The sequence below is a fragment of the Heliangelus exortis genome, chromosome 2, assembly GCF_036169615.1.
Source record: "Heliangelus exortis chromosome 2, bHelExo1.hap1, whole genome shotgun sequence".
Classification (NCBI taxonomy): Eukaryota; Metazoa; Chordata; class Aves; order Apodiformes; family Trochilidae; genus Heliangelus; species Heliangelus exortis.
Window position 1 is genome coordinate 50,960,555 of NC_092423.1, and position 14,831 is coordinate 50,975,385.

General features: G+C 38.8%; 1 protein-coding gene across 1 annotated transcript in view; it reads right to left on the minus strand.

The window, feature by feature from the left end:
• The window catches only part of ITGA9 (integrin subunit alpha 9), a 211,105-nt gene that overhangs the window by 79,116 nt on the left and 117,158 nt on the right, over positions 1-14,831 (minus strand). The window contains exon 17 of the mRNA XM_071736098.1: positions 8,385-8,461. Within this exon, the coding sequence (XP_071592199.1) occupies positions 8,385-8,461 (77 nt within the window). The remainder of the gene's footprint in view (positions 1-8,384; positions 8,462-14,831) is intronic.

Here is a 14,831-nt window from a genome sequence, read left to right on the forward strand (position 1 = left end):
TATATACATAGACAGGCACATATGTAGCAGCCAAGATGTATTGTGCAAACACAAAACAATGGTGCATCTGCTTTTCATTGTGGTCTGTAAAATACTGGGAACTTCCACCTCTGGGTGCAGCAAATGTATGACAGCACCAACTGAGATGAAGCTTTTTATTTGTTTGCTTTATACTTCAGTTGCTAGAGCAAGAAACTATACAGTGACTTACATTATCCTAGGTGCGTAAAATACTGATGTTGGGAAGGAGGGCCAAGCTGCACATTATTTCAGGAATGCTTTCTAATTATATGAAAGAACATCTCCTTAGGGTCTAGTTTAAAAGCCAGTGAATTCCTACTCTGGAAGATACAGTCATGTGATTCTTACAAAACAAAACCAGTATTTAGGAAGTGGCAAGACTTACTTGAGTATTACTGACCACCAGTGGCCTGTTGTTAGAAAACAGAGATCAGAAATGTGTATAACCTGAATGAGATGTGGGCTACTGCAGTTTGTTACGACTCATCACTTCGAGGATCTATTACCATCCGTACAGGTCCAATCAAAAGGAACAGTACTGCCCTTTGCTATCAAAGGGGACTTATTTTGGTAGAGATTTATCAAGCCCTGAGCACAAATAAACAGATGGAAACCAAGAAACCACTCCTTCATTCACCCTCAACAAGGGAAAACGTGCACTCATTCCCAAGACAATGCTCCCAACTACAACTTGAACTACATCCTGAGTAATTGTTGGCTTTGCTGGGTACCCCTTCCAGGAAACTGGATGAGCTACAATGAAGTTTTCCATGTGCCCCACAGATGCAGCATTCACTACACTAGCAGTTGTCTGTAGGTAAAAGATAAATAAAAGCAAACATAAATTAGAACTCTTTCCTGGGTTCACCAAAAAGACTTAACAAAAATTAAAATTTGTATACTAATATAAATGAAGTGGTATAAGCAATTTCACTGCACCCTTTTATGGTGCAGAAAATCACTTTGAAATAACATTAAACTACGCTATAATTTATGGAACCACTTAAATCACAGTGTGAAACTTGGCAAAGTTTTCTCAGAAAACTGAAAGCAGTGCACTCATACTCATTTTTCCAATGTTTTGTCATTCTTTTCTTCATGGAAACAGCTCTTCTAGTACTTTAAGAGATCTGGAGATAGGACAACACTGAGGTACAACTGAGGAACCAGTGGGCAGCATCTGACTTTGGTGGAATTAGTCATGTCTTTGTATTTCTGTTCCAGGATCTGGAGGACTTGGAAATACCCATGTTGATGCACACAGTTTTATACACAGGTTCTGAAAGCTTCACACCACTTTCCTAGCACTAGAAACGCGGTACAATAGTATTTGCTTGTTTTTCTTTTGTTGGTTTTTTGTAAAGCAGAAAATCAGCTCCATCTGAGCAGCTCAGTTATTTAGCCCATCTAGGGTAAAAAGAACGTCAAAAATATTTTTAAAAGAAGCACTTGTTCAATGAAAGATAAAATAAGTGAAAACAAATTTTTCATCTGCTATGAATGAAGAGGAAGGGAAAACCAGATACTATCAGAGCATGTCATTAAGCTCCAAATGAAAGGATATTCTTTTTCCTCATCAAGACTGTTTTGTTAAGATGCACTTCAGGGGCATAAAACCACAACAGGCATGCCATGAAACATGAGGCCTCTCTGGAAACAAATTCCCACTGTGTGATCAAAGGAAGATAAGTACTGAGGCGTGAGCCTGGTCAAATTTATAAAACAGCTTTGCTTCCCACATTAACCATAGGCTTGCAGCTTTTCTCAAGGGCATTACAATACTTCATGATAAGTGAAAACCTTTGCTAGTATTTTTTTACTTTTTAAAAACATTACTATATTAATCAGATACACTCAAAAGACTTGATCTTTCCTATCAAAATTTTATGTTATTGCTTCCTCCTTCAGAAGACACTGACATTCTACCCTGCTCCTGCATTAACCCTGTGTTCAGTGCCATTACATCTTACGCTGCTGAAAAGCATATTGGATGAAGCTGTCACAACACATGTTTTTATCTACCATTTCTGGGTTCCTTCATCTCAGGTTCTGTAGTAACTTGACAAGTCAGTATGAAACTGCTGAGGTTCATTTTTCAAATCCAGATGCCTAATGCCTGATGATGTGGTCAGTAAACCAGAGGGAGTCCCTTCAGTGAAAGCACATGCAAAATAATCCTTTTTCCAATCACATAGCTAGCCACTTATGTGGAATTATGCTTACAAACTTCAGTTTGGCAAGCTCAAGGGCTGGAGGGCCATGAGGTGGTAGTGCACTCTCCCATCTTTTCAGTGAGTCCTGGGTTAGATACTCTGGGATTACATCCTAAAAGATGACATCATTTACCTGCCCATCAAATGAAAGGTTTAGCCATGCATTTACCTGCATATCAAGAAAGCCATCCATAAGACAGCAAAGGTCACAGAAACAAAAGTAGGGTAGAAAACAGGTTAATCCTTTAGCAAGAAAGGCTTAGAAGTAGAAAAGCAAGCAGAAATTTATTTGGAAAAAAACCATAACTCTTCGGTGGAGAAGATCAGATGATATCTGGAAAATACTTTCCCTTCATAAATTACCATTTCATTAAAATGGAAACATTTCAAACACAATGACATTTTTGACAGACTACTTTTTTGTCCTTTTCCTGATTAATTCCTGAGGGACTAAGAGAAGCAGAAACAGCCCAAGTCACAAACGTGACCTTTTAAATCAAAAAGGGCATTTCTCTAAAATCCCATTTCACAAGAGAACTTTTGAAAGCAATGACTCCAACTAAAAAAACCCCAAAACATAAACAAAAAACCCTAAAAAAATCAAACAACAACAAAAACAAAACCCACACCAACCACAATTTGAAAAACTTTGAAGATACCATAACTGCAAAATGCACCTGTCATCCCTTTGGCTTTCTATGATTTTTACTTCCAGTTTCACATTTCCAAATTAAACAATTTGCAGCCATATATATGGGAACCTCAGCCAGTCTGTAGGGGGAGAACAAAAATTTGAGTCTAATGAATGGTGATCATTAAGGATGCTCCATCCATACAAATGCTCCATACCAACACAAAAGCAAGCTGCTTATTCCAAACAGCCAAACGTAGACTCAGAAACACTCCAGTGGGTAAGTAATTCTGTTTCTAATGATGGATGAAGGATAAACTCATGTCACATAAATACAGGGACGACAGACATCCCCCTGGAACCTTCTCAGGAATAGCAATGTTTATCACAGCAACTTTTATTGCTATATTACTTATTATAGCAGTATTTATTACAACATTTTTCTATCCATTTTTCTATCTTACAACCTGATTTACATATCATGCACACAGCTCACACTAGAACACAGCAGCTACATGACATGCTGCAACATCATCTTTCTTCTTGTACTGTTTGACTTTGGTAAAGCTGCTCTATTTATTGTAACACATGGGCTGTCAGTGTATTTACACAGCCATACAGGATTTCCTCCCTAGCTGCATTTCACGGGGAAGCCACCACCTTTTCTGCTCTCATCTTTTTAGCTCGTTTGTTTATTATAGCTGGAAGAAAGTCTGTTTTTTCAAACACCCTCACTGTTACTCATGTGTCTTATCCAGTTTTCACTTGGTTCCCTCTGCAGCCTAAACAGGGCTTGATCACCACCATTCCCTTTGCAGAGTGCGAACCAGATGGACAGACAGCAGCTCAGGACCTGCAACTGCCCTGGTATGTCAGACAAGATGGGTGCTCCTGCCAGCCCTGCTGCCTCAGTGCTTTCAGGGTCTTCTTAAAAGACTAGAGTGCTTTTCTCCCATATAGTGTACCAGAGGAATGGATTAGCCATTTTGAAAGGCTAGAGGGGTACAATCTTCTACAGACCTTCAAAATTTACCCCTGCACATCATGAGGAAACCAATGCAGTTCAACTTCTAAACAAGTGACAACACAAAAATGTGCTATTTGCCACAGAAACGTAATGGAAAAGATATTTGCTATGCTGAGAAAATACAGTGAGGCACTGAAATTGAGCATAATATGTAATAAATATATTTTTAATATTAAACAATATTTGAAAATAACAGCTAACAGAAAACTGATTGCATTTTGCTTTCCAATACTGGGTTGGTGGAGAGGAAAACTGGTTTCCTACTGCTGTCCCAAAGCTATGGCCATAAAAATAAAGTTTACTGGAAAACATTCTATTCCTACTTCTCTTATCATTTCAGGTGGTGTCATTCAAGTTACTCCTAAGCAATACGTGAAAGCCTTCATCACACTAAGATACTTCTAAGTCTTTTCTTTCAGAAATGTCTTTCCCCTCCCTCTTCCCCTGCATAAACAGGGCCATATTTTGCAAGCTCCTATGAGACTCTTTGAAGGGGAGATGATAAGGGTCTCCACTCTGTGCTGCCAAAACCTTACACATACATTCTTTAGGAAAAATTAATTTGAAAACAGTCATGACTGGAAAGATGAAACGCCTCACTTCTGCTCCATCAGCTTCTCCCAGCACTGCCTTCACCATCCCACTCCATGGCTCTCCTTTCCCTACTCTTAAGTCGCCACCTCTATTTTTACAACACTCATACTCCTACAAATAAGTCCAGGCTAACCTCTAAAAGGACCATTTGCAGCAATACTACCACACACCATTGCAGCTGTTTCTACAAGCTGCCTTGTAATGTCTGTCACACAAAATTTAATCCACACAGTTTACTTTGCCAGGTTCAACCTTTGGTATTACTGCACCCTCTCCTGATGAATTGTTTTGCTGGTAAAGGCAGCATAAGCAAGAGGTGAGGTGTCCCACAGGCAGGTTTCCAGCCACAGCACTGGAAGACACCCATAAGCATACTAAGTAGGTGTTTCCATGTTAGTGAAGAGCTAGTTTTTGTTGAGGCAATTTGTTCAGATTGCAAACAGGATTTACCTTGAGAGGAGTCAGGAAACTGCAGAAAAGTTGGTTGGAAGGGATCCCTGGGGGACATACAATCTGTCCTCATCCTCCTTGGTGCAGGACTATTGCCAACAGATAGGGACAGTTGGGACCATTCTAACATGAAACCCAGGATGCTGGAGCACACTGTCTCTTCACACCTCATACAAGCCAATGCAAAAAGGTTTTTCCAAATCTCCGGTCTGAACCTGCCAAACCAGAGTCCATGACTCTTGTCCCACATACCATCTGCCACAAGCAAGAATATTCACTCTTTAATACTACAGTCCCTATAGAAACTTGGGATGGGTTTATATGCAAACTGATGGTAATAAAGGTGGACAAGTCTGAAAGAGATTCATCAGTTTAACTGCAAAAAACCTGTTTTCTTTCAAGAACAAATGAATTCTAATTACTTTTTACCCCAGTAGCATATGTTACCTGGGTCTCCAGTGCAAGGAGAGCTTTCACTGTAACAGAAGTATTAAGAAAAACAATACAGAAATCACCACCACATCCTACCCTCCCTAATCTTTGCAAGATCTTAAAAATGGAATTAGAAAGCTTTAAGCTTCTTTGTCATTGCCCACTTTCAAGCAGTCCTACCCAGCCGCCTTCTCCAACTTCACAGTGGAGGATTTCAGCTTGCCCAGCAGCATCATTTTCAGGTGCAGTAGCACCTTGGCAGCAGGAAATAATGAGGCAAAGTCAATTACAACTGGTCAGAATGGGAGTGAAGTTTTAAAGTTACATGCAGAGCTGGTTGGTTCAAGTACTGTGGATAAGTGGCCATATATGAAGTAATTTCCTAGACCCAGTGTTAGCATGAAAGGCTGTCTATTTGTTATTTATCAAAGGGCGGTGCTCCCAATAAGTTTCACACACAAGTATTCAGTGCACAAGAATAAGTTTTGAGAAGGGAAGGAGAATCCCAAGAAAAGCAAAATCAGAGCAGACCAGCACTGGCTGGTTTTACTATTAGTCATTTGGTATGTGGGTTTGGCATCTTAAAAGTTGGGTGCAATCTTTAACTGGGTAATTCTAGTGATTCAAACACATCCCAGGTGAATTCTAAATTGGAGTATCTTGTGCAGTTCCTGAGCTCACCAGAGTGACCTCAGCAAGCAATTCTCTGGATGATAATGTAATCTGAACCAACTTCCCATGCACATACACTCTAACCAGCACACATTTGAAAGCAAGTTATAAAAAGTGACAGACAAAACTGTACCTTACAATATACAGCTGTCTGCGCAGATTTTGGCTCTGATATGCTACAAAAAGTAATGAGAAGTGTGTAAAACCAGCCAGACCAAGTTGGTCCATCTAGCAGACAGAGCCCTGTATCCAACCATGTCTAAAAGCAAGAGGACTATTGAGAAAGGCAAGCACAGAGTGTTATTTTGCTGATATATTTCTGTACCTTCCAGCACTCAGATTTACCATTTCTCTACCATGTAAAACCTCAGCATTTACAACATCCCCAACTCTATAATTCACGGATTAATTACTTCATGAAAACATAGCTTCTTGTTTATTCTATCCACTGCTCTGAATATTTTAGTATAATTTGAAAACTTAAATAAAAATTTTGATTTCAAAAACCTTGCTAAAAATGAAATCAACGGTTTAGTGCATACAGTAATAAAGGAGTCATCTGGTTTGTTCTTTTTAAATAAAAAGTGTACATTTAGCATAAATGCTAATAGGATTCTTTAGCATGAAGCACCTGGGGCTGGAAAAATTACTATAATCTTCAAGACAGGCACTCCTCTAAAATGAGAATCCATAGCATGTTTATGTAGGTTTACACACAGTATAAATAACTGAAAAGATAGGCTTTCTTCAGAGATACTCATTGTGTTGTTATTTAATAACTGAAGCTTACACAGATTTTTAGCTAAAGAAAACACATTATGTGCAGACTTGATAGGTCTGATGACACTCTGTTTATTTCTAACAGGACTTCAGAGTGTGACTAGCTAAAGAAGATTTGAGAGCATTTGTTCAACATTTTGCTACACAAATGAAGAAACTGTATTTGAATATTCTAAGCTTTTTCAACAGTTGTGGCTTTTAATTTGCCAAGGTAACATAAATAACAGCCACAAAAATAAACACTGTAATGCTCCAGTTGCTAACGCAGCTCTTACTGCCGTGATTACTGCACACTGACTGACAAATACGTAGGACTTCTCCCTCGCTTTTTATTGATTACTCCTCAATTGCAGGACAAAATCCCTCACTGGCTTCCCTATCCTTCACAGCCATGTCTCCAGCTCTCAACAGATTTTTCTCACCACTAATCTTGAGCAAAAGGTCAAAAATTCAGACTAATGACAGTCAAAGCTCTGACTCAGCAACCTAAGACCTAACCCTGCTCCCAGACAATCCCCCAAAACATTCCTGTGGATTTCAGTCCTGTCTGGAGAAGTCCATAACTTCTCAGGCTTGAGTCTAGTTCGGCTTCACTTCCAAGTACTGTTACAACATGCTGTTGACTTACATAAAATTTGTCACTCTCACTCCCCTAATTATTACTTCTTTTTTGTTTCTCTAAACCAGGGGACTCTCCTTCCCCTCTTCCTGACATGAAAGGAAATAATTTCACAGAAAGCATCTCCAAACAACAGTACCTGTGGCACACAATTAAATAACTTGCATCAGCACTTCCATCTCTAAAAATCTGCTAAAAATGCTAAAAGAAAGGAAACAGAAGTGATGTGCAGAGTTCTCCTTTAGCCTGATGTGTGCCAAAATTTAATAACTACATCCTGGCAAAACAATAGGGAATTTCCTAGGATCACCAGTCACAAGGGACAGAACATAAACTTCACATGTAGTCTATCTGGTAAGGTTTATTATCCCATAAGAAAGTGAAATGAGACCCTCCTCCCTAAGTCAGTAACAAAAAGAATCTGACAAAGGAGGGTGGTATTTCAGGAGAATTAGCAAAACTATGTAAGTTCAGAAACAGATAATTTGACAGATATAAATTGCCATGTTCTGAGGGTTTTTTTTAACGTTTCATATAACATTTTTTCAGAACAAAAATGCTTTTCTGCATGCGGTTTTAATCTAACATGACACAAACAGCATTTTACTGTCTTTCAGGAACAACATCATCCACACATCACTGGGTTGCAGATGTAGCTTTACTTTCCCTGCCCCTCTCTACTACACTATTTCTTTTCTAAAGTTTTGTCTTTTGTAATTGGAAGGGTGAAAGTTTCTTGCCCTTCACGTACACAGAGCCCCCCTCCACAGGAATTCAGATTCTGTGTACATCTGAAGACCTTTCTGCACTGAAGGTGTTATCACTTTCACGATCCTTCTAGGCATGATATAAAACATTCATGTTTGTGTTTTGATTTTTCTATGTCAGCATACACAAAATGAATGGAATACAAGTGTATAAGAAAAAAAAAGTTCCCCTACTCACCCAGACAGCAACAATTTACCCTGAAGTTTCAAATCCGCAGCGCAATCATCAGATTGACAGTTCCTCTCAAAAACAGTCTGTGAAAAAATAGTGAAAAAGAGCTGTTACAGCATGAAGACAGTAGGATCAAAATTCAAAGGAACATGCCTGGATAAAATAAAAAACAAATCCACCAAAAACTGTGATACAGGAATATAAATTTAAAGAAATTCAAGGGCAGGCAAATACCATCTTTATCAGAGACATTTTTTGCTTTTCTAACTGAGTAAGAGGTTTCACATAAACCAAGCTCTAAGAGGTTTTTCTTAATCCATTTCCACTTCTCATCTGACAAGTATCACATGATATTTCTGGCACATTTTTTTTCTCTTCCCAACACATATGCATGAAAACAAAACAGAAAACAAACTATTTATAAAACTATTTTGAGTCAAAAAAATTGGAAGTAAGGAAGTCATTCATCCATATTCACTAGGCTATATTAAGATAAGGAATTAAACATTTTTTATTTTGTTTTTTGTTTATTTGTTTTGGGGGGGTTTTGTTGGGTTTTGGTTGTTTTTTGTTGCAGGTTTTGTTTGGGGTTTTTTGGTTGTTGGTTTTGGGTCCGTACTTTTTAAGATTTGATGTATGGTAGGAAACATTTCTGCTACCCTGAACACAACAGAAAATTGGAAAGACTTATGTACCTTTCATACCCTCAAATAATAAAACAACTGCTAATCATGTGAACTCTGGTAAAGGCTATCATTTTGGAAACTTAGATTCATAAAACTAGGAACTGTGAAAGGACAATACTATTAGAAAGAGGTATGCTATTTAAGTAGCAAAAACAAGGGGAGCATGTAAGAAATCTAGGAACTTATGGAACTTATGCATATGTCTATGACAGTTTATCATGGCTAAATGAGGCAGCCACTAGTAAGTTAAAAAAGAGGACAGAAACACAGTCCTGGCAGTCCTCTAAGAAACTGAAATGGTGTGAAGATCATGGCTGCTTTCCTCTGCTGCTAAGAGCAGTGACAAATACCTTTCTGAACAGATGACTATAGACTTTTCAGGGTGGGAAACTCATTCTTTCAGAGTTGTAATACTCCTCTGCTTACCATGTATTCAAAAGATAAATGCCCAAAATGAGGATTGCCAAAACTGTTCAGTTAAGAAACCTGACACTCCACTGGCCTCTTCCTTTAATATCGATATTCCTTTCTAAAGGCTTGCTTCTGTGACTTTTATCACCAAAGTAAATCTATTCCAATGTTAAATGCAAAGATAGAACAAATATGTGCAGGACACAGCTAAAGGCCATATAGGGTTGGAGAGACTTGAGGGGATGGAGGGGCAGGGGTGGGGTGGGGAAAGTATATACATTTTTTTAATAGCTCTGCCCAACTGTATCAGCACTAGAGAAAGACTTTGAATCTTAAGCCCAGAGAGCACAGAGATTTCTAGTTCTTGTATCTCCATGAAGACTCCTGGCTAAGAAGGCAGCTTCCTTGCCTTTTCCTGTATTGTTAGAGCTCTCCAAAAAGGAGTGAACCTTTTTGAAGCTAATTGGTGTTGGACTAGCAGGCAAACTATGCTGTCAGTTGCACTTAGTTGTAAAAATTAGAAAGATGGGTGGTGGACAGTTCATTTAGGGCTACTTACTTTACCTTTTTATTTTCCTTTCCCACCTTTTGCTTTCTCACAATCTGAAAAGTGGAAATTGTTGAGGATTTAAATAAAAGGGCCGAACCTAACCTTCTTCTTTAATAAAGACTACCACACCAAAGGACAAGAATAGCCCAGAGACAGGAACCAGCACAGGACATGCCTCTCAAAACATGGCACGTTTTAGAGGTATAGTCTCAAAAGTCTTCAAAATTAATCCTCAACCACAATAGTAGCTATATATAGGAAAGACTGTTTGACCTTCAGAGGAGAAAGAAAAATAAACTGTAAAATATTCTTGCCTGACAGTTTCCGTATATGCATTGCAGAAATCTTGGCAAAGAGAACAGAGCGAATAAAGATACGACCTGTACGTTTTGAAGAATAAAGTACTGTAAGTATAATTAAGTAACTACCTAACAATCCTGGAATTTTGTTACTAAATCTACAAGTTGCAGTTCTTCAGAAAGAACGAAAAAAAGCCCTCATTTTTTAAAACTACTGAGCACGTATGTCTTCCAACATATCATACACTAGACAGCAAGCTTCTTTGAAATACATGTGAAGTATTTGGTTACATCTTAGAAATCCAAGTTCCTACACAACACTGGAATACAAGAAAAAATAATGATGAGTCCCCAGATCCATAAGTGTGTAGGAGTAAGCCCTTTGCTTTTGTGGAGGATCTTGAACCTGCCCACATTTGGGAGGAGAAAGGATTTACAGTCTACCCAGCTCCTGGCACTCATCAATGAAGCCACAGGTGATTCAGCAGCTAATGGCATCTATGGATTATTTTGCCATTTTCCACTATTTCCTGGTCTGGACAGATGTTGCCATGACTGTACCTCCCCTATATGTGTCACCCTTTAGCTTCTCCCAGTCAATCTATTTCTTCCATTTTATTCTCTGCTATCTTGAATCTCCTGTTCCCCAGCCTGTTGCTTTTTTGGAATTTCCAGTTGTTCAAATCCCTGCTAAAGAATTAAGAAATAAACACACTTGATAACATTTACAAACACTGCTAATATATTCTTATTGTGCCCCTACTTGGTCTTCTTGAACTGTGACATATTTGGGCCAGAACCTGTACCCAACTCAGTAGCATATTGTTGGAGCAGGAGTCCATTCTTGGGATATGCACGGGCCCAAATGTCACTAATTTGAACTTTAAATCAATCTTTAAAGTAGTTTCAGCTTTACAATACCAATTTAAAGGATTTATAGAAGTGTTTACATATAAAGAGGGGTTAGAGTAGATGACCTCCAGAGGTCCCTTCCAACCCCTACCATTCTGTGATTCTATGAAAAGCATTGGACAGGGTAATCAATGGGCTGTATGTATTATCCAGAACAGGAAAAGGGGAAGCAGGACAAAACAAATTAATTTCACTGTAGAAAGTAACTGCATAATTACTGCAGTTAATGTTATCCAAAGTGAAGAGGAGCAATTCTAAACAGTGGTTTTACTGACATCTTATTGATTCTTACTAGATTCCACTTATATTGTACCAAGTGCCCCACAGCTTTAAATAAGTATATCAGAGATGGTCAGAAAAGTTCTTTGTATAAGAAATACATACAAGAAAAAGTTCAAGGAAGGCAGGGAAGGGGCAAAAATTTCCCTGGATGAAAAACAAAGCTGTCTCTCTTATCTCAAAGCCACCACACTTTTTTCTGGCATTTCCAGGAGAGAAACAGCTGTTTGTGTGCTCAGTAGCAGGGACAGGATAACTTCAATCTTTATATGACACAGCTTTACAGTACAAACACAAAGCTTATGTGAAGTGCACACACATCAAGTCTGACAGACTTCCTGCAATCACCAAACCTACAGCTAAGCACAGAGCAAATCCAGTTTCTGCAGGGTCCACAATTCCCCTCTGCACTCTCCCCTGCTGCTCCCCAGCAGCTCTAAGGAATTACTCCCAAGCAGTTCCCAGCAGGTCACTGAACTTCCTGGACAAACACACATTTCTCAAATCCATCACAACAACTTTTCTGAGTAGGAAAGATGATGATGCTGGGAGAACAAAGAATGCAGCAGATATCTCCTGAAAGGTTCATACAGATGGATATTGCCAGTGTCTTTCAGACATAATCATTACAAATAGTGAATACACATATGTGTGCACAACTAAATGTACAGTAAGGAGAGACCAAGAGCCAGATGATATAGAAGGGGATATATCTCAAGACAAGCACTCAGATCAGGGCCTAAAATCTTTGTGTCCACTCTGCTTCTTGAATAGTGACAGTGAATTAAATACCACATCTTGTGGTAAAGCCCAAGGGTAAATGTACAGTCCTCTGCCTCAGGAAGTAGTAAACTGAGGATGAATTCCTAGATCCTGCATCCTACTGCATCCTAAGCACAAGGCTTCTAGATATGGGGTGTGAAGACAGGGTCCTTCCTGCTGATGGTGGACTGATAAGGAATGCTGCTAGAAGGCAAACAAGAAGGTGTCTGGCTTCACCCTAATAGTCAGAGCTCCCTACTCAAAGAAAGGTAGTCTGAGATTTCAAACCTGGCTCGCTACATTACTTCATTTTATTTCAATGGCTATCTAAAATGAAATACTCCTATGCTGCTGGGAGTAGGGAAGAGAACAGGAAACAAAAAAATGCATTAGAAAAAAATTAAAATTAAAAAAGCCTGTGTTTATGGCACTTCTGCCCACAGAAAATACTGAACATCATCCAATGAACAAAGAAAAGAAAAAAGAAAAATTTCAAAATATTCAACCTCCAAAATTGAGGGAACCATGTGGAAATTCCAGGTTGCAGACAAAATGTGCAATCAAGACTTTGAGTGGCTGCCAGTCCTGTGTTTGAGTAAGAGTTCTGCACATCCTTTCACTGAAAAGTGAAACTTACAGCTGAAGGACAGTCCTTGAAAAGGAGGAGAAATGGTATTCTGTAAAAATTCCTTGGAAAGATGTAATTTTATGGTCTGGATAAGAGAACAGTGATTCAGTCTGGATTAGGCTTTTAACTATTTTCTCATCCATCAGTATATAAAAGATTCAGCTAGCACCTCAAAAAGTTGGCAGAGTTGACCCTTGGTAACTGAGGTTACAGTCTTCAACTTCATAAACCGTGCCACATATTTCATCAGGATAACTTAATCTATGCAAAATAATTGAGATTAAGAATACAGTATATTCCAGTCTCTGCAGTGGTATCTTGTAAATTGTCACCATACCCTATGGTATGCGCAGGGATGACTTAGAAATTAGATCATGCCAGTAAGAAAAAAGCAATTCTATTTAAAAGATGCAGTATAAGGGATCTTGTTGGTCTAATAATTCTTTATTTTTTGCTCTACAGCTATTACCATGTTATCTTATGAAGCTGGGTTGCAGGGTCCTTACTGAGGGACCAAGATATGTGAGTCACTTTTCAAAAGCACTGAGCTGTAAGCAAATCTTATTGCCTTTTCTAGGAAATATTTCCTGGTTTATAGCATTACAAATCCCTTAGATATTAATGTGCCTAAACATAGATACAGGACCCTTTATTTTTTTTTCAAATTTCCAAATTGCCCACAAAATAAAGCTATTACCTACTGACCACAGAAAAAGAAACAGTCAATGACTCTCCCCAGACATCCTATGTTTCACTCATGGAAACTGTCCATTCATACATCCCCCTGAGCCAAGTACAAAATGGCTGATTTAAATTCCCACTAGAAAAGTAATTAATACTGTGAAAAACTTCCCAGGATTTCATCTGATGTGCTGGCTAACAGGAGAAGCCATGGTTTCCACAATACCCTTAGTGAATAGGCAGAGCAAATGCATCACAAGGGCCGGGATACCAGGGGAGCATTGAGCATGCAATAGGATCCCACTATGAAACCAGAGCTGTGCTGGTACTGCACAGCACAGGTGATCATGGTTAGTTAGCAAGCTCCCTCAGCTCCACGTCAGCTTCATCAGAGTATGTCTTCATGCAAAGAAAACAGATGCCCCTTCATATTGCATTAGTGTAAGAAAAGAGAAGCCTGGTAGTAATAATTGTTTTACTACACTGGTAAGGGTGCAACCATGTAAGTCAAGCTTCTCCAGCTGCAGAAGGGTACAGGGGAATTCATCCACTTTATTAAATGGGCCTGGGGCTCATGCCTAACACATCACCACTTGTCAATCCATCTAAGCTCAAATGCAATAATTTTTCCCCTGTTCAGCTGCATCCTGCTTTCAGTACGTGTTAAAAATTGGGCTGAAGCACCAAGCTGAAAAGGAGAGAGGACAAGCAAATGTATGAGGAACAGAAACTTCCAAAAGAAATCAGATGTTTAGAAAAGGTCAGGCATGAAACCTGCTAGCTATGGAAGGCAAGCATAAGTTAATAAACATATGTTATTCCTCACAACAGTGAGTGGATCTAACAATGCAGCCTTTTGTCTTCATGTTCTCTGGGGTGAAGAATTACAATTGGTGGCAATAGAAATACACCTCCAGCCTCTCACAGCTTTAGTAGATTTCTAGTCTGACTCACTATTTTTTCAGACTGAGGCAATTTTGTTTTTAAATCATTAACAGTTCAAATCATCCGAATAGCATTCTCATTTTGCAAGACTTCAGACCTTACAAATTCATAGAACAATAGATGGGAAAAACCTAATGGGTTAATTGTTACATCTCTCCATACCATTATAGGATGCATTTCTGCAGCACATTTCTCAATATATTTTTCTGCCTTGTCCTAAATGGTCTTCCATTTATTTTGGATTACTATAGAGTAATTCAATTACATCATCTCAGGAGGGTCTTTAATGATATTTGAGAA